The 27,239-nt window shown below is 47.9% G+C and overlaps 1 protein-coding gene across 1 annotated transcript in view; it reads right to left on the reverse strand.

The window, feature by feature from the left end:
• The window catches only part of FAM171A2 (family with sequence similarity 171 member A2), a 45,339-nt gene that overhangs the window by 13,640 nt on the left and 4,460 nt on the right, over positions 1–27,239 (reverse strand). Inside the window, exons 2-4 of the mRNA XM_060255268.1 lie at positions 6,583–6,810; positions 671–763; positions 412–570 (exon numbers count right to left, since the gene is read on the reverse strand). Of these exons, the coding sequence (XP_060111251.1) occupies positions 412–570; positions 671–763; positions 6,583–6,810 (480 nt within the window). The remainder of the gene's footprint in view (positions 1–411; positions 571–670; positions 764–6,582; positions 6,811–27,239) is intronic.

Genomic DNA, 27,239 nt, shown 5'->3' on the forward strand with positions numbered 1-27,239 from the left:
AGCGAAGGTTAAAATATATATTGTTTATTTTCCAGATGTGCTTCTAGAAACTATGTTATATATTATTGATCGCTGAAAAAGGCCTAAGAGGCTGAAATGTGTATGGTCTTGTCTTGGGCATTTGATATTTATCATCCACTCTGTGTGAGGGATTTATAACGGCTTATTGAAAACTGAATCTGGATGACTTTTAATGCAGCCTGATAGTCAAGTCTTAAGCTTTTAACTACATTCCTGTGTACACTATATAATAAATCTACTTCTTTTGACGTAAATTTCATCAGATGTAGCTCCACCTTGGATGCATTCTCATCCTGAATTCTGCTACCTTGACCACTGGCAGGCCCAATTCGGGTTCCCCACCCACACCAGCCCCGTATCCCACCCACACTCCAATCCCAAGCCCCTTACCACTGCCGTTGCTTTCCATTCCGATAAAGGACGGGAAACCTCTCATGTCCGGCCCGCTGCTGGCGGCTGTCAGAGAGGCCGAGAGTTGGCTGTAGGTTGAGTTGCGGGGCAGGCGGGCCGATTTGCGGGGGAACTGTGCCCATGGCTGACTCTTCGCTCCTGCAATGACAAACGGTTTCACCACCTGGCAGAACCAAGCCAAGTTCCCTAGCCTCAAGTCCTCCGCTTCCTGGCCCCTGGGCTGTGCAGGAAGACTCACCTGGCGAACTGAGAAGGATTTGCACCACGTCGTCATACAGGATGAGCGTAGCAGGCCGCTCTGGAAGCAGGTAGAGGCTGACAGAGGCATAGACTGTTCAGAAATTGGGGTCAAGGGAAAGAGAAAAAAGCTGGTTACTTGAAGCCCTTCTTTCCCTAGCAGCAAGTACGGCATTAAATTGGAGGGTGAGTCTACCTTTGAAGCAAAACCCTAGGAGTTGTGCCATCACAAACCCATGTGGTATATTTATTCAAAATTATTTCTACTTTGCATTCAAACCAAGGTTCTCAAAGTGGCATATAGCATTAATGACAAAAGAGGATTTCAGAAAACAGAAACAAAGGACACAATCGAAAAGTTAAATACAAGAAAGCTCAATCAGGAATTACAACAGCAACAGAATTCAAAGATCCAGGTCAAGACAACAGGCCTCTAACTCCTGCCTCAGAACCACAGAAAGAGGATGGTTTGAGGCCACCGTGGAGAGGCATCGATCTCTCTCTACTCACCGCTTAACCAGGACTTGAAGCGGAATTTGCAACCCTGGCCAACTATGCTTAGGGTCAGCATTAGAATTCTGTGCAGATGGCTATTGTTGCATATAGTTGCGGTAGCTAGAATACTATATGCTAAATACTGGAAGATTTCTAAGATACCTAATGGAGAGGAATTTGTGTCCAAATTATTAGAAGCTGCAGAGTCAGACTTACTGTGCACAAGATTGAATGATGGTAACTTTCAAAAATGCAAAGAGGAATGGGACGCCATCTATATTTGGGTTAAAAGTAAAGGATTTGTTATGGAGTAACAGAAGCTTATTCCGATTAACCCCTCTCACTCCTTGTGTGAACGGGGATCTGTTTTGTAGTTATGTGTCGTATTTACGTGTTTTATGTTGTTCGTGTTCATTAATGTATATGCTATTATATTGATTATTATGATTTGTATGAGAATTATTCTAATTGTTGTATGTAAATAAAACTGTTTGAAATGAATTCTGTGCAGATTTATTTATTTATTTTATTTATTACTTTGCATTTATATCCCGCCCTCTCCGCAAGCGGACTCAGGGCGGCTTACAGTAATGTAATGCCCAACAGATGTAATGCCCAACATTGACAGAGCAACCAGATATGCGTCACAAGATCCCACACCTCCCCCGACCCCTCTTCTAGGCCATGACTTCACCAAGTACAACTGTAGCTAGTTGCTTCGTTACCTGTGGTTATAGATTCTGGTTAGCTCTAGTAGAAAAGCTATTTGCTGCCACTTTGATCCAAAAGTAACCATCCACATAACATCTTTAGGAGGTTCAACGCAATGACACGTAACAGCGGGCATGCTTTTGAGTTCCCCAGAGCCCATCAGGCCAGATGTTACAAAATTAAAAAGGGGGGGGGGAGGAGCAGATTTTAACTAGATTCTTCAAGAATCTGCTTTATCCTACTCACTATTTCTGGGGTCATCCCTCCACCATAGCTAGATATGATTCCCCAATGTGGCTTCCATCAGAACAAGAAGAAGAAGACCGCAGATTTATACCCCACCCTTCTCTCTGAATCAGAGTATCAGAGCAGCTTACAATCTCCTTTATCTCCTTCTCCCGCAACAGACACTCTGTGAGGTGGATAGGGAGAGCTCTCCCAGAGGCTGCCATTATGAGAGCTATGGCTATGAGAGCTATGGCTGACCCAAGGCCATCCCAGCAGCTGCAAGTGGAGGAGTGGGGAATCAAACCCGGATCTCCCAGATAAGAGTCCGCACACTTAACTACACCAAACTGGCTCTTGATGTGCAGCATGTTAATCCTCCAGCACTGACAACACAACTACATCCACTCTCAACAGAAATACTGCTCTCATCGGTTTCTTAAGGGGGCTGGTGTGTTCTACTTAGAGCCACAGAGAAATTAGATCAACTTCTGGGTTTTATATTTTCTACTGGAGGCTGCTGTTCTCCCTTCTCATTCCCAGAAAGAAAAAAAGTGTAACCTAATACCAGCGCTACTCACCACCCATCCTCACAGTGTCTGCGGCCCAGCATTCCACACCTGATGCCAAGAAGAAGACTTCAGATCCCAGCTTTATCATCAGTCCCCCCACACACATTTTTAATATCTGTTGAAGAGTTCTACAGAACTCCCAAGCCTGCATGCTGCTTTGTGTTCTTTTAACAAAAGGCATGACATGGCTTTTGGTTTTGGATCTTTTAGTATAGGAGAAACAAGGGAAGGGAGGGATATAAATATAATAAAATAAAATAAATAAGGGACCAGAAGGAGGAATTCCAGAAGCATACTCTCCCAGTGTTGTTGTTTTAATTTCCAGAAGGTGGAATTTCAAACCGTGTATTTTTAGTACTTCAGTCCCTCAGACCCACCAAATGTTCTCAAAACCGAATCAAGGAGAGGCCTAGGCCAAGGAACTCCTTGAATAAAGGGGGACAACTGGCCAAGCCAGAGGAAATGGTGGAGAAGAGCTGGACAGATGGTTCTGGCAGGGCTGGTCTCCTCTCGCTCCTTCCCCTTCCTCCCAATGGTGGCAGACGGGCCATTATTGCAGCCAAATCTCAGCCTCTCAGTCTGTCTTCAGCTTGAGAGCTTTTTTGATTGCACAAGTCATCTGTTAAGCTGAGGAACAAACATCTTGCGTTGAACACATCACTCCCTCTCCACCTCAGCTTCTCTTTCTATAAAACAGACATCGGAAAACAAGGCAGGAGTCAAGTAGCACCTTTAAGACCTGCAAAGTTTTATTCAGAACGCAAGCTTTCGTGTGCTAAAAGCACACTTCTTCATACGAGGGCATAAGGTACTGTGCCTTAGTCCCTCGTCTGAAGAAGTGTGCTTTTAGCACACGAAAGCTTACGTTCTGAATAAAACTTTGTTGGTTTTAAAGTTGCACTTGACTCCTGCTTTGTTCAACTGCTTCAGACCAATACGGCTGCCCACTTGGATCTACAGACATCAGAAAAGCTACTCTGCGCCCCCCCCAAGAGACCATCAAACCCAGAAACCTGTTCTAGTTTTCCCTGTGTCCAAAAATGTGTATACACACATACACACTCTCCCCAAAAGCTTGTTGTGTGATTTATCTCTTTATTCATTGGCTGCATCCTATTTCTAGCTTATGGCTAGAAATTATCAACAGCTTCAATACGCAAATCAGGGCTTTTGGTAATGATCTCAAATGGGAGTTGATGAGGTGACCCTATTGCCAGTGTATGCAATGGTGTGTAGTTTTAGGAATTTTTGACCCTCATCATCACTAATGGCAAAATTAATTAGTTTAATTAATTCTCTCCACCCTTGGCTGTCACATCATTTTTCTTGTGTTGGAAGTTTTTTTTTGAAGCCACTAAGAACTGATATCTAAGTGGGCTGAAAGATGTTCTTCCAACATAATAATAATAATAATAATAATAATAATAATAATAATAATAATAATAATAATAATAATAATAAATTTTTATTTATACCCCGCCCTCCCCGCCAAGGCAGGCTCAACGGTCCAGCCAATTCCTCTAGGATGGTGGTCAATCGAGTTCAGGGTCCCCAAACTTTCTAAGCCTTCAAGCACATCTGGAATTTTGACATGGCATGCTGGGCTCAGCAACAAAATGGGTGCCACAAGAGGCGGAGCCAGCCACAGGTAATTGCTAGAGCTTAACTTCAGCCACACACTGCAGTTCCTTCAGCTGTGGTGTCAGCTGTTGCCAAGGCATTTTAAAAAATCTGCCCAGCCAATCAAATCTCCAACAGTCAGTCAGAAGCCTTGCTGGGCAAAAGCTCCACCAATTCATTTCCTAAAAACACTTCACGGGTGCCAGAAAAGGTGCTGTGGACCCCACGGCCTTCACCGGCACCATGCTGAGGATTCCTCCTCTAGCCAAACCCCCTCCTTTAAAGCAGGATTCCAATCACAGTAAATTCCTCATACAAGCCCTTCTTCCAAAAACAATTAAACCACTTGCTAATTAGATTTCTGGGAACTCCTTTGTAGCTTCAAAGATAAGAAAGTACAATTGGGCGATGTTTTAAAATCTGTGCCTATTCACCAGGTTTTGACAATAATACAAGCAGACACATTCGTTCTACCTTGAACAAATTTTAAGATTTTAGCATCTCTCCCAGTGATGGGTAGAGCTCCTGTTAACAGACCAAAAAATTCACGAGTGGAGCACCTGCAGTGAGGATGTGAAAACTTGAAAACTGTGTTACTGTTCTTAAGAACCAACAGCAAACACGGAGGCAGCAACGGCTGCGCAGGCGCAGATGTAAAAGAACAAACCAAAATCTACAGCCACCACTGAGCCATGCAATGATAAAAATTAAAAAGAGGTAGGGGACAGAAAAACCAGGAGACACTGCCAAGGGAGATGGGGAAAGCTGCAAATGTGTGGATGGGCAGACAGGAGGGAAAAAATCAGGGAGATTAGTTGTCTAGGCTAGGGGAGTCCCCTTCCCAGCAAGAAGGGAAGAGGGAAAGAATGAGGGTTCCCTTCCCTTTAAATCCTCGGAGATGTCTCTTTTGTAGCATTATAATAAGCCATGAGAATCACCTATTTTCCAGGAATCCAACTGCTTATCTCAGAAACAATTCATTTCAAAACAACCACAAATGAACAAAACCTGCCCACTTTCACAGTTGTACTACATGTTTTGCTTCCTAAAATTCTCCATTTTAAAGGGGCCTGAGCTTTGACACGAAATAATCTCCTCTTCTGTCTCACTTATCCTTGTTACAGTTTTGTAACTATTACAAAGATACTGTAAAGGCCAATTCACATATTACAGAGCACACAGGTTGGGTTTGGGGTCTCCATCTTGTGTAACAATGAGACGCGATGGTCGTGTGTTCTTCCTCAATCTTTGACCAGACACAAGGGCTTCCCCTACTGGGCCAAATGGTTTCCCCTGGGGCCATTTCACTTCAGTAAAATGGTGTGCAGGGGGCATGGGGAACTGATGCCCCTTCTCTGTGCCCACCACGATCCAGATCCGAACCATGTGCCACATTCACAAGAACTGAGGAGAAACCACAAGTCAAGGTTGATGGTAACAAAGGAAAGGGAACCCAGACCCAGCCTTCATGCTCCTTTATATGTGAACCAGTAAAGTCAACATTCTCTCAATGAACAGAAATTACTGCTGTCTCAGAAACTTCTCCCCTGTCGAGAAAGTGGAGAATGATATTACAGGGATATTGCTCCTTTCTGCCAATTGATTTATTTTATTTTAATTACTTCATTTATACCCCCCTTTCTCCCCAATGGGGACCCAAAGCCACTTACAACAAGCTCCCCTTCTCCACAATAAGATGGTGAGTAAGTGAGATGGAGAGTGTGCAACTAGCCCAAGGTTGCCCAACAAGCTTCCCTGGCAAAGCCGGAATTCAAACCTGGGTCTCCTACTCTGACATTAACCATTGCATCATGCTACTAAATCAGAAGAGACCCTCCCCTCCCCCTGAGACTCGAGCACTGCATGCTATTCAAAACCCTGAATGCTCCAACAGAAGAAGATATTGGATTTATATCCTGCCCTCCACTCCGAAGAGTCTCAGAGCAGCTCACAATCTCCTTTCCCTTCCTCCCCCACAACAGACACCCTGTGAGGTGGGTGGGGCTGGAGAGGGCTCTCACAGCAGCTGCCCTTTCAAGGACAACCTCTGCCAGAGCTATGGCTGACCCAAGGCCATGCCAGCAGGTGCAAGTGGAGGAGTGGGGAATCAAACCTGGTTCTCCCAGATAAGAGTCCGCACACTTAACCACTACACCAAACTGACTCTCCAAACAGCAGCAGAAGCCATTCTCATTAAAGATTGCTTCTTCTTTTTGGTCTTTCAACCCCTCTGAAGGGGCTCCTCTCGCACCCTCAACCTGCCCTGGCCCTACGGAAACCTGCAACTCACGTGGCAGCTTGCTGACGCGCCAAGGAACTGAGTTTGTGATGAAGCCACGTTTGGAGGCTGTGACAAGGACCCAGGTTCCCAAGCGATAGTGGATGGGCAGCATGCTGACCCCCTCGTGGTCCGTGGCACCCGAAGCCAGTGAGGTCTGGTTCCCAAACACTTCCACAGCAGCCAGAGGGAGCGGAGACAAATCCCCATTCTCGTACACCTGGACTTTGATCACAACTTCTGTAGGAGGAAAAAGAGACGGAAGGGCAGGTGAGCAAGGAGAACGGCAGTGGACTCGGCAACCTTGCCCCAATTTATTTTATTGGTATATCCTGCCCTACCCTACAAGGGTGGTCACAACATATAAAACATAACAAAAACATAATCTGAAACCAAATTTAAATCAGTACAAAAAGATGGCACCTTAACAATAAAATTCAGGCAATCCAAAATGTCTCCGGTGAGATGTCAGCTGCTTCTCCATCTGGAAGGGACTTACCTGGTTCTTCAGCCTTCCCACCTCTGTTGGTATTAAAGTTGCCAAATTCAATTCAACTAGAGGAAAGCCTCACTAGCTGAAGGCCCCGTATCAGCATTCTTTCCACCTCTATGGCCTCATCCCCAATTTTCCCCCAGCCCTCCCTGCCTCTGGGTATCTCTCTTCTCAGGCATTCTTTCTCTTTGACTTTCCAGCCCTTGGCCTTCCTCTCTCTGCCCTGCTACTCATCTCTTCCAGCTCTCCTTGATATCCACCACATAACCTCATATCAGTCCCTGAGGAAATTTTCTTTCTGTCAATCCAAACCACTCAAGATGGTGAACGTCCCAACAGATGAGCAAATGTTTGGGCCCCGACCTGGTGGAACTCTCTGCCGGAAGGCTAGGGTTCTGCAGGATCTTTTACAATTCTGCAGGGCCTGTAAAGCAGAGATGTCCTGCCAGGATTTTGCCGGAGGACAGCAACGCTTGCCAGGCTGACACCCCCCCCCCCTCCTTCACTTAAGGGAGAGACCACTCCCAATGCTTAGAAAGCGGAATTGTAGCGCACTATGAAGACTGAGTTGAAACAGGATAGTACCACTGGCAAGGCCAGTAGCGAAATTAAGGTGGCTCGCAGGTGGGTGAATATATATAGAAGCGGTTAGCCGTTACGTGCGCGCCTAACTTTTTGGTGTGAGATAAGTTCAAAACGCTAAATGGCTACAAGGCAGACATTCTCACACTACAATAGTTGTTAGCAAAACACTCTAACGGATAGTGACGACCCTGATGGTCAGACAGTGTTAGAGGGCCTAAATACTTTCGTTTTCCCAGTAAGCATAGCAGGTGTTTTAGAAGAGAACACCAAGATGGCAAAATAGTAAAATGGCAAGGGATCTTGACATAACCACGACCACCACCATCATCATCTTACAAACGACGAGCAACTTTATACACAAGTCAAACAGGACTCTGTAAACCCAGCTGCCACAGGTGGTGGGTGACTACCCCTCTCCAACGGCAACGCTTTCCCCGCCCCCACAGCCAGCACCTTTCCACTGACTCTTCTGCCAACTAACGTTGGCTTGGTAGGAGCGAAGCAATGTCTTTAACTTTCCACGGGGAGTTTGGAGAAGATCAGACTCAGCACTCTCCCGCGCTTCTGGAAAAAGACACCTGCCATTTCTGACCTGCTCCAAAACCTGATGCAAAGAAGAGGCCCAACCTTTCCCCAGAACTGAATGGGAAGGGGACTGGTGGTGGATGCAAACAACACCCAGTCAAAGTTTATGGCTCCCTTTGCAATTGAAAACAGCAACTCACTATGGTAATGCTTACTAAGGCTCTCCATCAGCTCCAAACCCTGCATTTTCTCAGTTTATTTACTGGACAGAAAGGAAAAATACTGGCCTGTCCAGGTGAAAACTGGTTACCTGGCAACCTGAGACAAGGGAGAAGAGGGAAAGCCAAGGGGAGCCAGCAAGGAAAGACCTCATTAAGTTTTATCTGACCCTCAAGGGCTCTGGAAGGAGTGGCTGCATTCTCTCATTCCCCCAGGGCTACCGCAATGCATTTGCCAGCTCTTCTCCGGCCACAATTCAATCCCAATGCAGGTCAGGGAGAGCTGGAGCCCATTCATCCTGGCAACAAATAAACCAGAGGATCAGCCACACATGGCAAACATCTCCTCTACTGGCTGCTGGCCCACTGTCTTCTCCCCGCTCTGTGTGCAAAGCAGAGAAGAGGAAAGCCTGCAGGATACATCAAACTCTGGTTGGTGCCAGAGTTCAGCTCCCTGTCCAGCCAGACGGAAACCCGGTGCCTCTGTCAACAGATATTCCCACTCCTCCTTCCAGGGAGGATCCCACTAACACAACTGAGACAGACAGACAGAACAACAAGAACGCAACCACAATAAAATGCCATTAAAACAGCTAGTGAATGAAGGATAAAGGAAGCAATAAAACAGCAAGGAAGGTAGGTTAAAAACAAAAAAGTCCCCGCTTTTCTCAAAGCTACCAAGGATTGTACCAAGGATGGAAAAGAGCCTGGCATATTGCTGGAGAAACAGAAAGACACAAGGCACTCAAAAAGCATGAAAGCCAAGATTCAGAAGATCAGCAGCGACAGCAAATCTCAACGTTGCAAGACAAACGATGAACAGTCGACCACATGGGAAGTGTCTGCAGTGAAACTTCTCAAACTGACTATGAAGAACATCATGATAAAGTTGTAGCTATGTCGTACTGGAATCTTCTCAAGAAGTATTGGCTTACCATCAGCCAGAAATTCATGGGTGCACGAACCAGACAAGATCATGGGGAATGATGAAACAAAGATGCTTTGGGATACATTTGCAAACAAACAAACACCTGAGCATAATACCCCTGAAAACACAATTGTAGGAAAAATGAGAAATAGGTTTTGGGTAATTGACACTGCAATCTCAGGAGACAGCAGAATAGAAAAGAAAGAACAAGAGAAGATGACAAATACCAAGACCTATCAATAGAGTTAGAGGACCTCTGGGAGAGAAAGCGACCATCGTGGCAGTTACCACTGGGGCCCTAGAGCAATACCTGGAAGCCTCCAGAAATGCCCTGGGTATTCTTGGCATTGAGCAAATACCACCAGCTCAGCTCCAGAAAACAGTGTTGCTTGGAACAGCCAGGATCCTGCAAAGATACCTCAGCAATTCCCAAGAATTTGGCTAGATCTCAAACGGCAGAACGCTATTTACCAGTCAAATATCTGACTGTGACAAAGGATGGTGATGATGATGTGTAGCTATGGAGATGGAATTTGTAAAGTAGGATATGCAGGAAGGCCTGTATCTGGAGTTCCCAGCAATTTTTAAAACTTAATTTTAAAAGTCAATCTGATCTGGAACTTCAGGGAAGGGAGTTTAAGGACAATTCTAAGCAGGTCTATTCAAAATCCTACCAAGGTCTAGTCAACGGCACTTAGTCCTAAGAAAGTTATTTTAGGATTGCACTGTAAACTTCCCCTTAACTCCTCTCCCCAGTATCTCAATCCTAATCTAAACCTCATATGTCTGAAAATTAATCTTAAAAAAGCAGCCAAGAATTCCAAACACATGCCTTTCAACCAGTGATCCTTCTAAACTGTGCTCATGAGACGATGATGATGAAGAGGAGGAGGAAATTGGATTTATACCCCACCTTTCACTTGAGTCTCAAAGCGGTTTATAATCTCTTTCTCTTCCTTTCCCCACAACAGACACCCTGTGAGGTAGGTGGGGCAGAGAGAGCTCTGACAGAACTGCTCTTGAGAGAAGAGCTTTGAGAGAGTTATGACTGACCCAAGCTCATACCAGCAGGTCCAGGTGGTGGAATGGGGAATCAAACCTGGTTCTCCCACATAAAAGTCTGCACACTTAACCACTACATCAAACTGGCTTTCAATCCACACAGGAAACCCTGCTCAACAGCTATCTGGAGTCAAACAGGCTCTTGCACTGCCCATTGCCCATTTTAAGATTATTACAGTAATTATATTCTGCTCAGGATGTGAACTGCTTTGGTCAGTAGGATGCAGGAGGAAATTAGAGGGAACACTGACTTCGCAGATGGTAGATCCCAAGCTGCACAAGGCTTGGCTCATTCACTTCAGTCACTCAAGCTACGGCCCTCTGCAGCCTGATTTGCAGTCCTTGATCTTGGTGGGCTGCAGCAGATCACCTTCTTGCAACCCTAAGGGCATAGCCTGGAATCCAGAACACCTTCTGACCCCCTTACAGGCCCTCACGCTGCCACTTTCTCCAGAGTAGCAATGCCAAGCCCTGACACCCAGAATCTGAGCCTCTGGCAACCCCTGGCAAGTTCTGCTGTTTGTTTTTTGAAGGAAGTCTAGGGAGCGGCCTAGTGCAAAACATGTCTGTTCAACATGCAAGCTTTGTTATCCATCCATCCATCCTAAAGCAGAAGAAATTAGTTATGCACCTTTGAGGTGCCTAAAGGAAAGGCTGCTGCTGACCATGAGAAGATGCTAAGTCTGCCGACTCTGGCTTAGGAAACTCCTGGAGATTTTTTTTTGGGGTGGGGAATCTCCGTGGGGTACAATACCATGGAGCACACCCTCCAAACGGGCATTTCCTCCAGGAGAACATTTATTTATTTAAAATATTTCTAGCCTTTTTTTCTGTTCCACACTCAAGGGGGTTCAAGAGCCCCTCGTCTGCATCTCAGTTTGCATCGTCCATTCTTCTCTCAGTTCTTAACTCAATAAGCATGCATCACACACACACACCCCAACCACAAACACACACCATTTAAAAAGGCAACCCCGGACAGAGAACAACCAGCAACTAGTAGCACCTGATGCAGCCCCAAGAGCAAAGCCTTGCTTCCTTTTCTTCTTCTCAGCACACCCATCAGACATTATCCCCCCCCCCCCAGAAAAAACCCCCAGGCCTTTCCCCATTTCTGGGAGAGCTGGCTGGTCACCGCGGCAACGGCCTCATTTGTCCCACAAAGCCCCCTCCCCCTTCCAAGCTCTACTTAGGCCTATAAAGAGGCGTAAACATTTCCTTCCAAAAGCAGATGTAGACAGCCTCCCCCCTTGTTACCATGGGGACCATCTACAGCAAAACCTGGGCTACATCCTTCAGTAGGCCCTGGGTTGCCAGGGCAACTGACCAGAACTCACTCTCTCTCTCTCTCTCTCTCTCTCTCTCTCACCATCCCCAACTTAATTTTGTTGATCTTTTCACACATTTGTAACCATCCAGGTAACAAAGGAGGTACGTCTCCTCCCTCTCCTATAATATCACCAAAATCCAAGAGGGAGGTTTGAATCCAGCATCATCTCCCTCCCTAGAAACGAGCCCAAAAAGAATGTGCCACACAGATGGGATTCTGCACGTACAAGCTGGAGACGGGCTTTAACTGATGTTGTATCCGCACGTTGCTGGTTACTGTGCACTTGTGAATGGATTGTCCACAATGTGTAAAGGCAACTGAAATAGATACGGGGAAGTCAAGAATAGATATGGGGAAGTCAGAATTCCATTCACAAATGACAGAAAATAACACACACTGCCGGAAAGATGATGGGTTTGACTCTTCTATGCTGCCAGTGGGCTCCATGTGTTGGAAACTCAGATGGGCATGAGGCCCTACAGAACTAGCTTTTTTGTTGTTGCTTTTACAAAGGGCCTGAAGCTCAGGTGCGTACATAAAGAGCAAGGGAGCCATGCCTCCTGGCTTTGTTTCTGCCCAAGCTGAGAGAAGAAATACGGCGGAAAAGCAGAGTTACTCAGCAGTGGAGAGGAAGACTGAGTCTAGTTCTGAACTACGGAATAGACTGCGGATCAAAAAATCCAACCAATGATGCCAGGAAGAAATGGGGCATTTTTCTATAAGCCTGGGGGGGACTCAGTTTTGAAATAACAATATTTAATATCAAAGATTTCAGGTTTTCACGGCTGGTAACATCATTAGGGTTTGTAGAATCTTTCGGGCTCAAGTGCCGTGTTCTACTGGAGAAAGTTTTTCTTCCAGACGTTTCGTTCTCGGCTGCGGAGAACACTGAGGATGTTCTCCGCAGCCGAGAACGAAACATCTGGAAGAAAAACTTTCTCCAGTAGAACACGGCACTTGAGCCCGAAAGATTCTACAAACCCTAATAATATTTAATATACTTGTAATGTATTTGCATTTGCAGACCCACCCCCCAATTGGATAAACAGTGCCCCTAGGGCTAGTTCAGGTCAAGGAAAGGGTGCAGGGGATTAGGCTGAAGATCTCATCACACTATCTCTCCATCTGAATTCAGTCTCTGTAGCATTTCAGAATTGAGTTCCTACAGGGAACTCTCAGCTGCTGTCCTACTGCAATGTTACCCGTTTCATGTAATATGTAATTTGGCCCGCAGTTAGTATCAGCATGTGGACGGAAGGAGGAAAGGAAAGGAAAGGTCCCCTATGCAAGCACCAGTCGTTTCCAGCTCTGGGGTGACATTTTTCACATTTTCACGGCAGACTTTTTACAGGGTGGTTTGCCATTGCCTTCCCTAGTCATCTACACTTTCCCCCCAGCAAGCTGGGGACTCATTTTTACCGACTTCGGAAGGATGGAAGGCTGAGTTAACCTCGAACCGGCTACCTGAAAGCCCAGCTTCCGCCGGGATCGAACTCAGGTCGTGAGCAGAGCTTAGGACTGCAGTACTGCGGCTTTAACTCTCTGCGCCACGGGGCTCTTGGAAGGAAGGAGACACACAGACTAAAAATCAAAACAAAGGACTGGTAGAAGGGAAAAGAAAGCACAGGAAAAGGTGGGTGAGGGAAGGAGGGAGGGAGGGGGAAAGGCTGCCAACAAGAAGAAGAGGTAGGTTGGAGAGAAGGAAGGGTGAGGCTGCACGCACTGCCAGGGGGAGCTGAAGAGGGAAAACATGAGGAAGAAAGAGAAGGGGAAAATGAGATCCCCTTTGTGAATCTTTACAGCCCCTCTTCCCCCCAGTTCTTTTATAATATAGCATTTTTTAAAATAATTATATCTCACCCTCCCCGCTAAAGTAGGCTCAGGGCGGCTCACAACATAATAGAATAACAATAAAAAGAGATGAAACATTAAACAATTTAAAAGTTAAACAATTTGGTGCTAATTCTGTATGATTTAGGATGGCGTTCAGTGTTCTCGGGTCTAATATCATGGCGGTGGTCGTCATTCAGTTAAAAGCTAACTGGAATAGTGTTGTCTTGCAAGCCTTGGGGAACTGGGCAAGGTCCTGCAAAACTCCGACCTAAGGCAGGTGGTTCCACCAGTGGGGAGCAGCGACGGAGAAGGACAGAGCAGCCCTGGACAGAAAGTGCCTCTATGCTTCAGGTGGGCATGGGAACAGACTCGGTGGTGCTGGCAGGGTCGAGCTCTGCTCAGCTGAAGATCTCTGGGAGTTGTAGTCCGCCCTGCCGCTGCTGCTCCAGGGGTAGGGATGTCACGTTTTAATTTTAATTTAATTAGAACCCCCACTGGCATCCCAGCTCCCCACCCTCAAAAAATTCCTTCCTATGGCCCTGGTCAAGGGTGGATTTGAAAAAGCAGAAAGGTGTAACTCGAGGGATGGCCTTGGTCATAACGCTCAAGGAAATACTCTCCTCTCTCTACACAACCAGAGGCTTGTATCTTACCCTCCGTTCAGCTAAGCTGAGAGCTCTCCACCAGCCTAGGATGCTTTTCTCCAGTGGATCTGGTTCTTTTGCAAGTAGAGGGGACACTTCTGTCAGAGGAAGGCTGCTTGGGGCAGAAGGAAGCTGAAAACTTGCCAGAGTGGAGTGGTGGGATTCAAACCTCTGGCTAGCACTGGCCAAACCAGTACAAAGAGGAAAGTATTTCCTAACTTGAGACCAGGGCCCTCCAGATTGGAATCCAAGCTACATTTTAGCTCTAAGATCTGTTCCACAATAATGATTTAAATTATGGGTGGAAAGGTACCAGCTGGATATCAGGATGCGTGTTTTCTTTTACAGTAAGAGTAGTTCAGCACTGGAAATGGCTGCCTAGGGAGGTGGTGAGCTCCCCCTCCCCCACCAAGCAGCAGCTGAACAAACACTGGTCAAGGATGCTCTAGGAGCCACCCTGAGCCTGCTTTGGCGGGGAGGGCGGGATATAAATAAAATTGATTGATTGATTGATAGGCTGATCTTGCACTGCGTAGGGGGTTGGACTTGATGGCCTGTATGGCCCATTCCAACTCTTTTGATTCTATGAAATGTCACTGGCTCAGCCCTACAAAACATGCTAGATTAAGGATGGGCACCTGTCACATGCAGAAGACCAGGGAGGGCCTCGACAGGCTGCAACAACTCTGGTAAGGGTCTGTCTGGGAAGGTCCAGAGCACCCACCAACCTTTCTATCTTCCTTCTCAGAAAGCACCTCTATCTGTGACCAAAGAGACATGAGGACCATGGCAGTATAATACCAATAATTTTATTGTAAGTGCTCAAAAACAAACAAGTGGATTGTAACATCATTAGTACAACAACAACCACAACCTTTATTGACATAACAGCCCTCAAGGGCTCCTCCTTCCCCATTCATACTCTCTTTCCTATCATTCTTTCTAGAAGAAGAAGAATGCAGACTTATACCCCACCCTTCTCTCTGAATCAGAGACTCAGAGCGGCTTACAATCTCCTGTATCTCCCCCCCCCCCACAACAGACACCCTGTGTGGTGGGTGGGGCTGAGAGGACTCTCACATCAGCTGCCCTTTCAAGGACACCTCCTGCGATAGCTATGGCTAACCCAAGGCCATTCCAGTAGCTGTAAGTGGAGGAGTGGGGAATCAAACCCGGTTCTCCCAGATAAGAGTCTGCGCACTTAACCACTACACCAAACTGGCTCCCAAGGTCTTCTCTCTCCATTTGCATGTATTAGTGCAACAGTGAACAAGAAGAATACAGTAAAGGTGGTACAAAGAAAATAAAAACCCTGAAACAACTAACTAAACATTCCCTCCTGATTCCAACTCACTCACCCCACTTTGGATGACAGAACTCTCCTAGCTGCAGCCTCTCTCCAGCTCCGCCTTTCCAGAAAGAACACTTCTTTCTCTCTAGCTAGCCTCTTATCCTTTCCTTCCAAGTCCCATCTCTCTATTCTCCATTGGGCAAGTTATTCCTCCAAAGCTTCTGCCCACCCAATCAGAGGGCAGAAGGGATACTGGGAGATGCAGGCTCACTAGTAACTCTCAGACAGGCTTCTCCAGGCCCCATAGGCCACACTAGGCCTAGGATCCCCTCTGGGGATGAGCCATAATTCAGTACTGAGCACACAAGAACAAATTATGCATCGCCATGTCTGTAATTAAAGGGACAGTGCTTCTTGGAGACAGGATGGTCCATCTAGCCAATGTACCCAAATCTTGGGGGTGGGGTGTAGAGAAAAACTGAATACAAAAAAGCTGTAAGGTATGCTGTCTCAGGACCTATGAAATATCCCACCCAATCATATATAGTTATGCCTTCTCTCTGCTTCGCTTATGGCCAAGAAACCAAAAGGAAAAGGCCATGGGAGAGTGTCTTTTCCCTTCAGCAGCGCTAAGGGCAGGTTGGAGTGGGGGAAGTCTTGATCCCTGCTACTGGAGCTGAGAGTGACCTCCCCGCCCCCCAGAGAGCACTGGCAGCCTCCCCGGTGGACTGCCCCAAGCAGTCTCTTGGGTGGCTTAGCCAGAGAACTGGCCCTGATCCAAGCCAGGGCCCCCTGCTGCAGCTGCCTTTTTAAGGCTAAACTCCAGACACACATACTGGGAGATCAGATCCCAGGACGCTGCAGCAAAGCACAGTTTGGCCCACAGCTGCCTCAAAGAGGAGCAGGTGGGGATAACCAGAAGATGTCAAGCCACTTTGCAAACTGAAATTCTTCTTCTTTGTTAAACAACCGTTAGGGATTCTTGTCGCCCTCACAGACAGATCCTTGGAGGGCAACAACGGCTGTCGAAGCCGCTGGGTTGTAGCTTTCTACTGTGCCAAGGCAACTAGGGAAATGTCATGCCGTCAGAACCCCTGGGGCTGGAAGAGCAGTAGCAAAGCCCAACAACCCTCCCAGCACGCACACTTACAAACGACGACTCCGTATATGGATTCCTGCAGGCAGCTAAGGAATGTTGTTGGGCCCAGATGCTTCCCAGATGTTCCTCCCACTCTCTGTCCATGCGGAATGCAAAGAGTGAGCAACAAGCCGGCCCAGCGCCTGCTCCCGGTACCAGAGGCCCCACCACGGGTGGGCTGCAGGACTTCCCTCCCCCACATTCTGAGGTCGAACACAAGGGGGGGTGGGATGAGGGACAGCCAAGAGTTGAATACCATACACAAGCAGTAAAGCACGGCTATTGCCATGCACTAGCTCACTTTTTGGTGGAATGCACACAACTTTTAGGGAAAGCCCCACCCTCCCTCCTCCTTTCTCTGTTTGGAAGAAGAAGAAGAAGAAGAAGAAGAAGAAGAAGAAGAAGAAGAAGAAGAAGAAGAAGAAGAAGAAGAAGAAGAAGAAGAAGAAGAAGAAGAAGAAGAAGAAGAAGAAGAAGAAGAAGAAGAAGAAGAAGAAGAAGAAGAAGACGACGACGACGACGACGACGACATTGGATCTATATCCCGCCCTCCACTCCGAAGAGTCTCAGAGTGGCTCACCATCTCCTTTCCCTTCCTCCCCCACAACAGACACCCTGTGAGGTGGGTGGGGCTGGAGAGGGCTCTCACAGCAGCTGCCCTTTCAAGGACAACCTCTGCCAGGGCTATGGCTGACCCAAGGCCATGCTAGCAGGTGCAAGTGGAGGAGTGGGGAATCAAACCCCGTTCTCCCAGATAAGAGTCCGCACACTTAACCACTACACCAAACTGGCTCTCCAGGAAGGAAGGAAGTGCAGACAACCTGTGGAACTTTGGGTCCGACAAACTGAGCACACAGAGCACGGCCAACACAACTCACCGTATGCCTCTCAGGTGTACTACCAGCTACAAAAATGGTGCAGCGGCCAAGCTACCAAGAAATCGACAAGAATACACTGCTGGTTGCATACACTCAATTGGACAATCCCATATTCCAGTGTAAAGGGAGGAATGGAACTTGCCAGCAGGGATTTGTCCCCTCCTTGAAGCAGCCCTCTGACAAGACAAGGGGAAGCACTTTCTTCAGCGTAGTCTAGGCCAGGGGTGGCCAAACTGTGGCTCTTACACACGTATTGTGCGGCTCTCAAAGCCGCCACTGCCCCATCAGCTGACTTGGAGAAGCCATTTCTCTCTTTCAGTTGCTTTTCCAAGTCAATACATTCAAAGTTGAAGTTCCTTTCTTTCCACTTCTCCCTCCCTCCCCTATCTATTTGGCTGGCTGGCTGGTTGGCGTCCTTCCTTCCCTCAAACATCTGATGTTCATGTTTTGTGGCTCTCAAGAATATGACATTTATTCTATGTGGCTCTTACGTTAAGCAAGCTTGGCCACCCCTGGTCTCGGCTATCTGAGAAGATCCAGCTTTCCCAGACAAGGGGTGGTGGATCTCACATGCATGAGGAAGGTGAAGTGATCGCAAACAGTTAATTTTAGACCCACAAACATCCTACAACAGAACCCCCCCCCCCTTCCACTCCATTTCATCTGCCAAAATCTCATCAAACTTGCTTGCAACCTAAGACTCCAGAGACAGGTGTGAACAAAGTGGCCTCCTAAAAACACAGCCGTAACGGGCCTCCACAAAAAAAATTTGCCACTGTGTGACACAGAGTGTTGGACTGGATGGGCCATTGGCCTGATCTAACATGGCTTCTCTTATGTTCACTGCACTGAGCCTCTTTGAGAGGTGGACTTCAACCTTGTTTGAATTGCACTTTCCCTCCAGTTCTTCTCAATTCCATCTCAAGAGCTACCGTCCGCTTCTGCTTCTTCAAGGCCTCCTTCACAAGAGTTAACAACAGTTCAGCAGTTCAGTTATTAAAACAAAGCGGGGCTCCTTGTAAAACTTGACTCCTCTGCAATCTGAGAGGAGCAGAACAAAACCTTGCAAGGAATCTATTACATCACCAGTGATATTCAAAGAGAGGGAAGAATAAGGCAGACTTAAACCAGCTCGGTCAAAAAACAAGGCACTTCCTTCAGCTTTCTGAATCTACTGAGCTGTCTGCCACTGCCCACCTAGATTGAAGTAAGGTCGGATGCATACGTTTGGGGTTTCTTACAGTGCTTGGTGCTTCCTCATTCTTTGCTTCTAAGCCTCCTCATATTCCCACTCACATCCCGTCGTCGGGCAGAAAAGATTTCAGCTCATAGTAATTTGGCTTGCTCCATGCAACTCTGTCCTTTAGAGAATCACCAGCACTGTGTGAGGTCAGACAGATGTATGCTGGGAACTCCAAAACCAGGGCTAACTCAGTTTCCAAGAGTATGGGGCTCCCACATTTGGTCCACATTAGGGGAGGGATGGTGGCTCAGTGGTAGAGCATCTGCTTGGGAAGCAGAAGGTCCCAGGTTCAATCCCTGGCATCTCCAAAAAGGGTCCAGGCAAGTAGGTGTGAAAAACCTCAGCTTGAGACCCTGGAGAGCCGCTGCCAGTCTGAGAAGACAATACTGACTTTGATGGACCAAGAGTCTGATTCAGTAGAAGGCAGCTTCATATGTTCCGCCCTGCAGGTCGTCATCAACTGAGATGCTCAGAAGAAAGACAAGCTTACAGATATTCTAGATAAAGACAAATAAAACAGCAGCCGATGTCTGGTTACAGCCCAACGTAGGAGTCAAATTGCACCTTTAAGACCAACAAAGTTTTATTCAGAATGTAAACTTTCGTGTGCTCTAAGCACACTCCATCAGATGAGGAATACTGAAGTGTGCTTAGAGCGCACGAAAGCTTACATTCTGAATAAAACTTTGTTGGTCTTACAGGTGCCATTTGACTCCTACTTTGTTCTACTGCTTCAGACCAACACGGCTGCCCACTTGGATTTGGTCACAGCCCATCTCACAACTGTCTGAGTTAAGCGCTACACAATCAGTGTAGACACACACCCTGAAAAAGGAAGTTCTGATCAAATACTAGGACATCAAAGATTTCAGGTTTTCACGGCTGGTAACATCATTAGGGTTTGTAGAATCTTTCGGGATCAAGTGCCGTGTTCTACTGGAGAAAGTTTTCCTTCCTTTCCTTGGAAGGAAAACTTTCTCCAGTAGAACATGGCACTTGATCCCGAAAGATTCTACAAACCCTAATAAATACTAGGACAATTTTTCTTGGGAAGAAGAGATCCATCATCCAACCCAGCACTGAATCAACCAGCTGCAGATCTCCACCCATGACTATAATCACAGGAGAATGTGAGAAACTTAAGCAACAGGCTTTGTTCAAATACAGAATCACCTCTCCAAGCAGCACTGGGGGGCATTTGGAAGCTCCCTGGAGCCCACCTGTAGGTAGAGAAAACTCTGTCTAAAAATCACCCTGCTTAAAAAGTACCAAAATGAATCCAGGATACAATTTGAAAAAGCCGGATGCAACTACGGCCTCAGCTTGGACAGTGCCTGGGCTGGACGACTGCCTGAGAACCTTGGGGAATGGCCAAAGGAAAGGAAAACATAAGCAGAAGCAGAGTTTCATTTTCAGTAAGAGAGGGGCTGAAACAAAAGCCAGTGAAAACCACACCCCAATTCAGTAGCCTTCCCCACTTTGTCATGAAGGCTGTAGTTGCATGAAGGTAAAAGGGGAGAAGGGGCTTGCATCTTTCCAGAAACACCTCTTATTACTATTCCAACATTTCTGAACTCTGGCATGAAAAGCAGATTCAAGGATGGGGCATAACCTGGACAAAACTGTGCCAGGTCTGAGAGAAAATAGAGGCCAACAGATAGAGCTATCCCTCTGTATTGACATCCACCCACACGCCCCAGCTCACTCCTCAGGGTGGGATCTGTCCTTTGAGGAACCAGCTGTGGTTCTTACATGAATGCTAAAGACTTGCTATCACCTGTATTGGGGGGAAACTTCTTCCTGGTGGCTTCATGTGTACTCCCACCACCCCAGGGATTCCACGTTCTCCGTCCTGGATGCCTAAGTCCTGTGGTCAACCCAAACTGCTGAAAAGTGATTATGCACAAAGATTTTTAATTGACAATCCTGCAGCTCCTACCAGAAATGGTCAGAGACAGATTCCCTGTTTTCTGGGCAAAGTTGGGCCAATGTCTCACCAAAACATAGGCCAGCCTGTGGGAGACTTGACCCCTTCTAAAATATGATTCCAGCTCCAGCAATGAGTCTCAGTTGGACATTAATAACAACAGAGTGCCCCTCCCCCATCTCCAAGCCTTCCCATCTGGAAGGCTCAGGACTTCCAAGGTGAACCGCAAAAGTCACAAAAGTCCAGTTATCTCCTGGGAAAAAGAAGGAAGTCAGCCAGAACCAATGGGTTGAAATTAAATCAAAAAAGTTTCCGGCTCAACGTTAGGAAGAACTTCCTGATCATTAGAGCGGTTCCTCAGTGGAACAGGCTTCCTCCTTGGGAGGTGATGGGCTCTCCTTCCTTGGAGGTTTTTCAATAGAGGCTAGATGGCCATCTGACAGCAATGAAGATCCTGTGAATTTAGGGGGAGGTGTTTGTGAGTTTCCTGCATTGTGCAGGGGGTTGGACTAGATGACCCTGGAGGTCCCTTCCAACTCTAGGATTCTTCAAGAGGTGGTGGGCTCTCCTTCCTGGGAGGTTTTTCAACAGAGGCTAGATGGCCATCTGACAGCAATGACGATCCTGTGAATTCAGGGGGAGGTATTTGTGAGTTTTCTGCATGGTGCAGGGGGGTTGGACTAGATGACCCTGGAGGTCCCTTCCAACTCTATGATTCTATGATTCAGAGCTCAAACAAAAAGCGAACCCCATAGGAAAGTACAGAACTGCAATCCTCTGAAGCAAACTTTCATTTGAAACTAGAATCAACAGAACAGTTTGCAGAAAAAGAAAAGCCACTGGACAGCACCTGCCTAGGAGGTAATAAACCTCTGCCATCATGGAAGCTGGTCACAGCGTGAGATGTTGTTTGTGGGGAGAGGGGCTTGAATTAAAGTAAAATACTTAGAAAGTAAAATTTCTCAAGTGCCAGAGAGGCAATTATACAAGAACCAAGGGACTGAAATATGAGTAAACACAAAGAAGACACAACGATCCATGAGGTAGCCTTCCTGTTTCTGGGGACACAAGGCCAGAAATGCTTCCGATGCAAAGAGACCGCCCGCCCTCCAGCAGGTTTTGATGAGACCCACCTTATGACCAGATGGTTTCACCAAAGATGAACCCAACACATTGACCTCTCAGAATGGCTACGGCAAGCAGAAGGTGAAAAGGACAGGCAGTTCCGCAGCCTTCGGCCTTCTGGGTCAAGCCAATCCCCGCCTACCCATTCCCTGCCTGCTCATGCAAAAGTTTACAGAGGCAAAGGGATGCAAAGAGCTCCCCTTCCCCTAAGCTGAGCCAGGAAAGGTTAACACCAGAACGATCGCTCCAGAGGACACATGCAAGTTCTCAGAAGCACCAGTCTATTCAGGCCTTAAGGGTAGAAGAAGGAAGCGACATCCTTTGGGCAACTGCTTGAGAACCTCTCCTGCCACCAGGGGTCGTTTTGTAGAAAAATAAGTGGTGGAGCTCATTAGCATAACTCATTAGCATATGCTGCCTCCCCACCAGCCCAAAGCAACCCAATGCATGAGAGGAGAGCCCCAGTTGACGGAGGCCTGCTTGGGGCTGCCTAGAGATCCAGCCAGCCCAAGCAGCCCTCGCTCACCGGGGGCTCCCTTTGGCCACCCCCCCCCCCCACAGTCAAAAGACCAGCAAGCCACTCACTGCCCAAAATCGCATAAGTGGGGAAAAAGGGTGGCATGGGTTTCTCCAGGGGTTAATGAGGGCTGCTGGGGATGTGGCAAAGTTCTTGGTGGCTGGCTGCCCGCTCTCCTAATCCAGGGATTGTTATGCAGCTGCACCTCCTATTCAATGGACAAGGTAGCTAGGTGGGGAGGAACCCTCAGAAAGGTTCAGGAGCTGTGTTCTTGTGAGCTCCTGCTGATTTCACGGCCTACTTGCCACAATCTAGCCCAAGAATTCTGGGCCACCATTCAGCAATCGCACAGGAGAAGGAGGCCTACTGTCACCCAAGAAGAAAACAACAAGAACTGGTGAAAAACGCAAACAGGGCGGGGGATCTCTCGACAGAAGCCTGCAAGTGGAGGAAGAGTGCTCTGCTTGGCAGCTCCCCAAAGAGGTCCAGCCCTCCCAATGCCACCCTTGCTGCCATCTGCCGAAGGAAGATGCCTCCCTCCCCCCCAAGAACTGCTGCTGTGGCAGTCTCCAGGGAGGCATTTTCTAACTGAAGGGCTGCGACCCAAGCTGGCAGAAACGGGCTGCAGGCTCTTGTAGGTTTGGGTGGCCATGGCTGTCTCCTCCTTGCCTGATGCCTGGCTGAACGCGCACTCATCTTCTGTGGGGGAGGAGGTGGGCTGTCGTGAGCCACGGGGAGCGAAGCTGCAGCTGCAATTGCCTGCCAGGAAAGAAGCAGATCTGCCTTCTCCCCACCCCCTCCCCGCCACCTCCCCAAGCGGCTGCTCTGCTGTCAGCCTCCTTTCCCTCCTCGGGAGGCAAATGAGGTGAACTTCAAGGCAGGAACAGCTCTCTCTCAGGGGACCAGATTTGAGTGTGTAACTCTGGAGGCAGAACACGGCGGGAGGAGGGAGGTCGGGGAGGGACTTCAGCAGGGTACAAAGTCACAAAGCCCGCCCTCCAAAGCAGCCATTTTCTCCAGGCGAGCTGATCTCTGTTGCCAACTGAAGCAGGAGATCACCAGGCTACACCTGGAGGCCGGGAAACCTAAGCACAGCTCCGGGGCTCTGTGTGCACGGGACGACACTTGTGTTTTGCTGAGGGTGGCGGCGGTCATGAGCAACAGTGAAGAAATTATTGCTCTCGGGTAGTCCACAGGGTGGTAGCATCAGGGCCCACCTGCCTTCGACTCACGGTCTCTGACTGCTGGGAAAGCCACTAGATCTACACACCTTCCAGCCCCACTTCTTCTGTCTCTTGCATTGGAAGCAGGGGGGGGGGAGCCTGTGGTGTTCTGCTTGGAACCTATCAAAGTGGAGGAGGAGCAATTAGCTGCCGCCAGACACAATACTAATACTCCATTTAATTTTTAATGATAACTAAATCTGCTCTGTTGATTCATGAGCTACTGAAGAAGAAGAAGATATTGGATTTATATCCCACCCTCCACTCCAAAGAGTCTCACAGCGGCTCACAATCTCCTTTACCTCCCTCCCCCACAACAGACACCCTGTGAGGTAGATGAAGATATTGGATTTATATCCTGCCCTCCACTCCGAAGAGTCTCAGCGGCTCACAATCTCCTTTCCCTTCCTCCCCCACAACAGACACCCTGTGAGGTAGATGAAGATATTGGATTTATATCCTGCCCTCCACTCCGAAGAGTCTCAGAGCGGCTCACAATCTCCTTTACCTCCCTCCCCCACAACAGACACCCTGTGAGGTGGGTGGGGCTGAGAGGGCTCTCACAGCAGCTGCCCTTTCAAGGACAACCCCTGCCAGAGCTCTGGCTGACCCAAGGCCATGCCAGCAGGTGCAAGTGGAGGAGTGGGGAATCAAACCCCGGTTCTCCCAGATAAGAGAGCTATGGCTGACCAAGGCCATTCCAGCAGGTGCAAGTGGAGGAGTGGGGAATCAAACCCGGTTCTCCCAGATAAGAGACCGCACACTTAACCACTACACCAAACTGGCTCTCCTGACTAGCAGTGTCCGCTTTGTACAGTTGCCATTTCGTTGGGTGGGGTCCGCCGTCAGCATGGTAGCTCTGGTGGAGGAATAGAATTATAGAGTTGGAAGGGGCTCTAGATGCCATCTAGTCCAACCCTCTGCTCCATGCAGGGACAGCCTAGAGTGGGAGCGTCACACCTGCTTAACGAAAGAGCCACACAGAATAAACTTCGGATGTTTGAGAGCCACAAGGAAGGGAAGCAAATAGATAGGGGAGGGAGAAGTGGAAAGAAAGCAACTTTAACTTTAAATGCGTTCCACAAACCGGCCAATGGGGCATTGGGGGCTTTGAGAGCCCCACAATATATGCAAAACAGCCACATGTGGCTCCTGAGCCACAGTTTGGCCACTCCTGGCCTAGAGCATCCCTGACCAGTGTCCGTCCAGCCGCTGCTTAAAGACTGCCAGTGAGAGGGGCTCCCGCCTTCCTCGGTAGCTGGTTCCACTGCTGAAGAACTCTGATTGTAAAAACGTTTTTCCTAATATCCAGCCGGAACCTTCCCACTCTTAATTTAGACCCATGGTTGTGGGTCCTTTCCTCTGCTGCTAACAGGAACAGCTCCCTGCCCTCTTCTGAGGGACAGCTCTTCAAATCAGACCTCACCTGGAGTATTGTGTTCAGTTTGGGGCACCACATTTTAAGAAGGATATAGACAAGCTGGAACGGGTCCAGAAAAGGGCGACGAAGATGGTGAGACCAAGTCCTATGAGGGAAGGTTGAAGGAGCTGGGGATGTTTAGCCTGGAGAGGAGGCAGCTGAGAGGTGATAGGATCACCATCTTCAAGTACTTAAAGGCTGTCCTATAGAGGATTGTGTGGAATTGTTTTCTGTGGCTCCAGAAGGTAGCACCAGAACCAATGGGTTGAAATTAAATCAAAAGAGTTTCTGGCTCAACATTAGGAAGAACTTCCTGATCATTAGAGTGATTCCTCAGTGGAACAGGCTTCCTCGGGAGGCGGTGGGCTCTCCTTCCTCGGAGGTTTTTAAACAGAGGCTAGATGGGCATCTGACAGCAATGAAGATCCTGTGAATTTAGGGGGAGGTGTTTGTGAGTTGCCTGCATTGTGCAAGGGGTTGGACTAGATGACCCTGGAGGTCCCTTCCAACTCTATGATTCTATAAAAATCCTTCAAGAGAGCAATCTTGTCCCCCCTCCCCAATCTCGTCTCCAGAGTGAACATTCCCAAGTCCCTCAGCCTTTCCTCACAGGGCTTGGTCTCCCGGCCCTTGAGCATCCTCGTAGCTCTCCGCTGCACCCACTCTTCTAGGATGCTCTTCTGGGACTGTCCTCTCTGTCTACATTATTTTCCAGTCCAAGAAGGATCTCTTTGATCAGCTTCATAAGACAATGAGCTTCCTTGACAATGGTGCCCCAGATAGCAGCCACTGCCAAATCCGCCTTCTTCCACCTTAGGCGGGCGAGGCAGTTGGCCCCCTTCCTGGAACGCCGTGACCCGGCAACAGTGATCCATGCGACGGTCACCTCGAGGCTAGACTACTGTAATGCCCTCTACATGGGGCTGCCCCTGTACCGAACTCGGAAACTGCAGCTAGTGCAGAATGCAGCAGCCAGACTGCTAATGGGACTACCTTGATGGGGACATGTGCGGCCTAGGCTGCAGGAACTGCACTGGCTGCCAATTGTCTACCGAGTTCGTTACAAGGTGCTGGTTATCACCTTTAAAGCCCTATATGGCCGAGGACCTGCTTACCTTAGGGACCGCCTCTCTCCATATGTTCCCCAGAGAGCACTGCGTTGCAGCTCACAAAATCTCTTGGAAATCCCTGGGCCCAGGGAGGCCAAATTAAAAACAACCAGGGAGCAGGCCTTCTCTATAAAGGCACCCCAAAGGTGGAATCAGCTACCAGAAGAGGTGCGAGCCCTACGGGATCTTTACCAGTTCCGTAGGGCTTGCCAAACCGCCCTCTTCCAACTAGCCTTTTAAGATAAACCTGGAATTATCATCAAGCCATCTCGTATATACTGCGACGGTAGCACCTTAAGAACATAAGAACATAAGAGAAGCCATGTTGGATCAGGCCAGTGGCCCATCCAGGTCAACACTCTGTGTCACAGAAGAACATAAGAGAAGCCATGTTGGATCAGGCCAATGGCCCATCCAGTCCAACACTCTGTGTCACAAAAGAACATAAGAGAAGCCATGTTGGATCAGGCCAATGGCCCATCCAGTCCAACACTCTGTGTCACAGAAGAACATAAGAGAAGCCATGTTGGATCAGGCCAATGGCCCATCCAGTCCAACACTCTGTGTCACAGAAGAACATAAGAGAAGCCATGTTGGATCAGGCCAGTGGCCCATCCAGTCCAACACTCTGTGTCACAACTAAGAACATAAGAGAAGCCATGTTGGATCAGGCCAATGGCCCATCCAGTCCAACACTCTGTTTCACATAAGAACATAAGAGAAGCCATGTTGGATCAAGCCAATGGCCCATCCAGTCCAACACTCTGTGTCACAAAAGAACATAAGAGAAGCCATGTTGGATCAGGCCAACGGCCCATCCAGTCCAACACTCTGTGTCACACAGTGGCAAAAAATTTTATATATACACACACACTGTGGCTAATAGCCACTGATGGACCTGTGCTCCATATTTTTATCTAAACCCCTCTTGAAGGTGGCTATGCTTGTGGCCGCCGCCACCTCCTGTGGCAGTGTTATACTGTTTTATACTGTTTTTAGATTAATGATTTTAATGTTAACTTATATATTGTATAATTTATATTGCTCTGTTTATTGACTGTACTATTTTGTTTTATTGTTATACCATGATATTTTATATCATGCCTTGTAAGCCGCCCTGAGCTGGCTTCGGCGGGGAGGGCGGGGTATAAATAAAAACTTATTATTATTATTATTATTA

Source organism: Heteronotia binoei, chromosome 15, assembly GCF_032191835.1.
Source record: "Heteronotia binoei isolate CCM8104 ecotype False Entrance Well chromosome 15, APGP_CSIRO_Hbin_v1, whole genome shotgun sequence".
Classification (NCBI taxonomy): domain Eukaryota; kingdom Metazoa; phylum Chordata; class Lepidosauria; order Squamata; family Gekkonidae; genus Heteronotia; species Heteronotia binoei.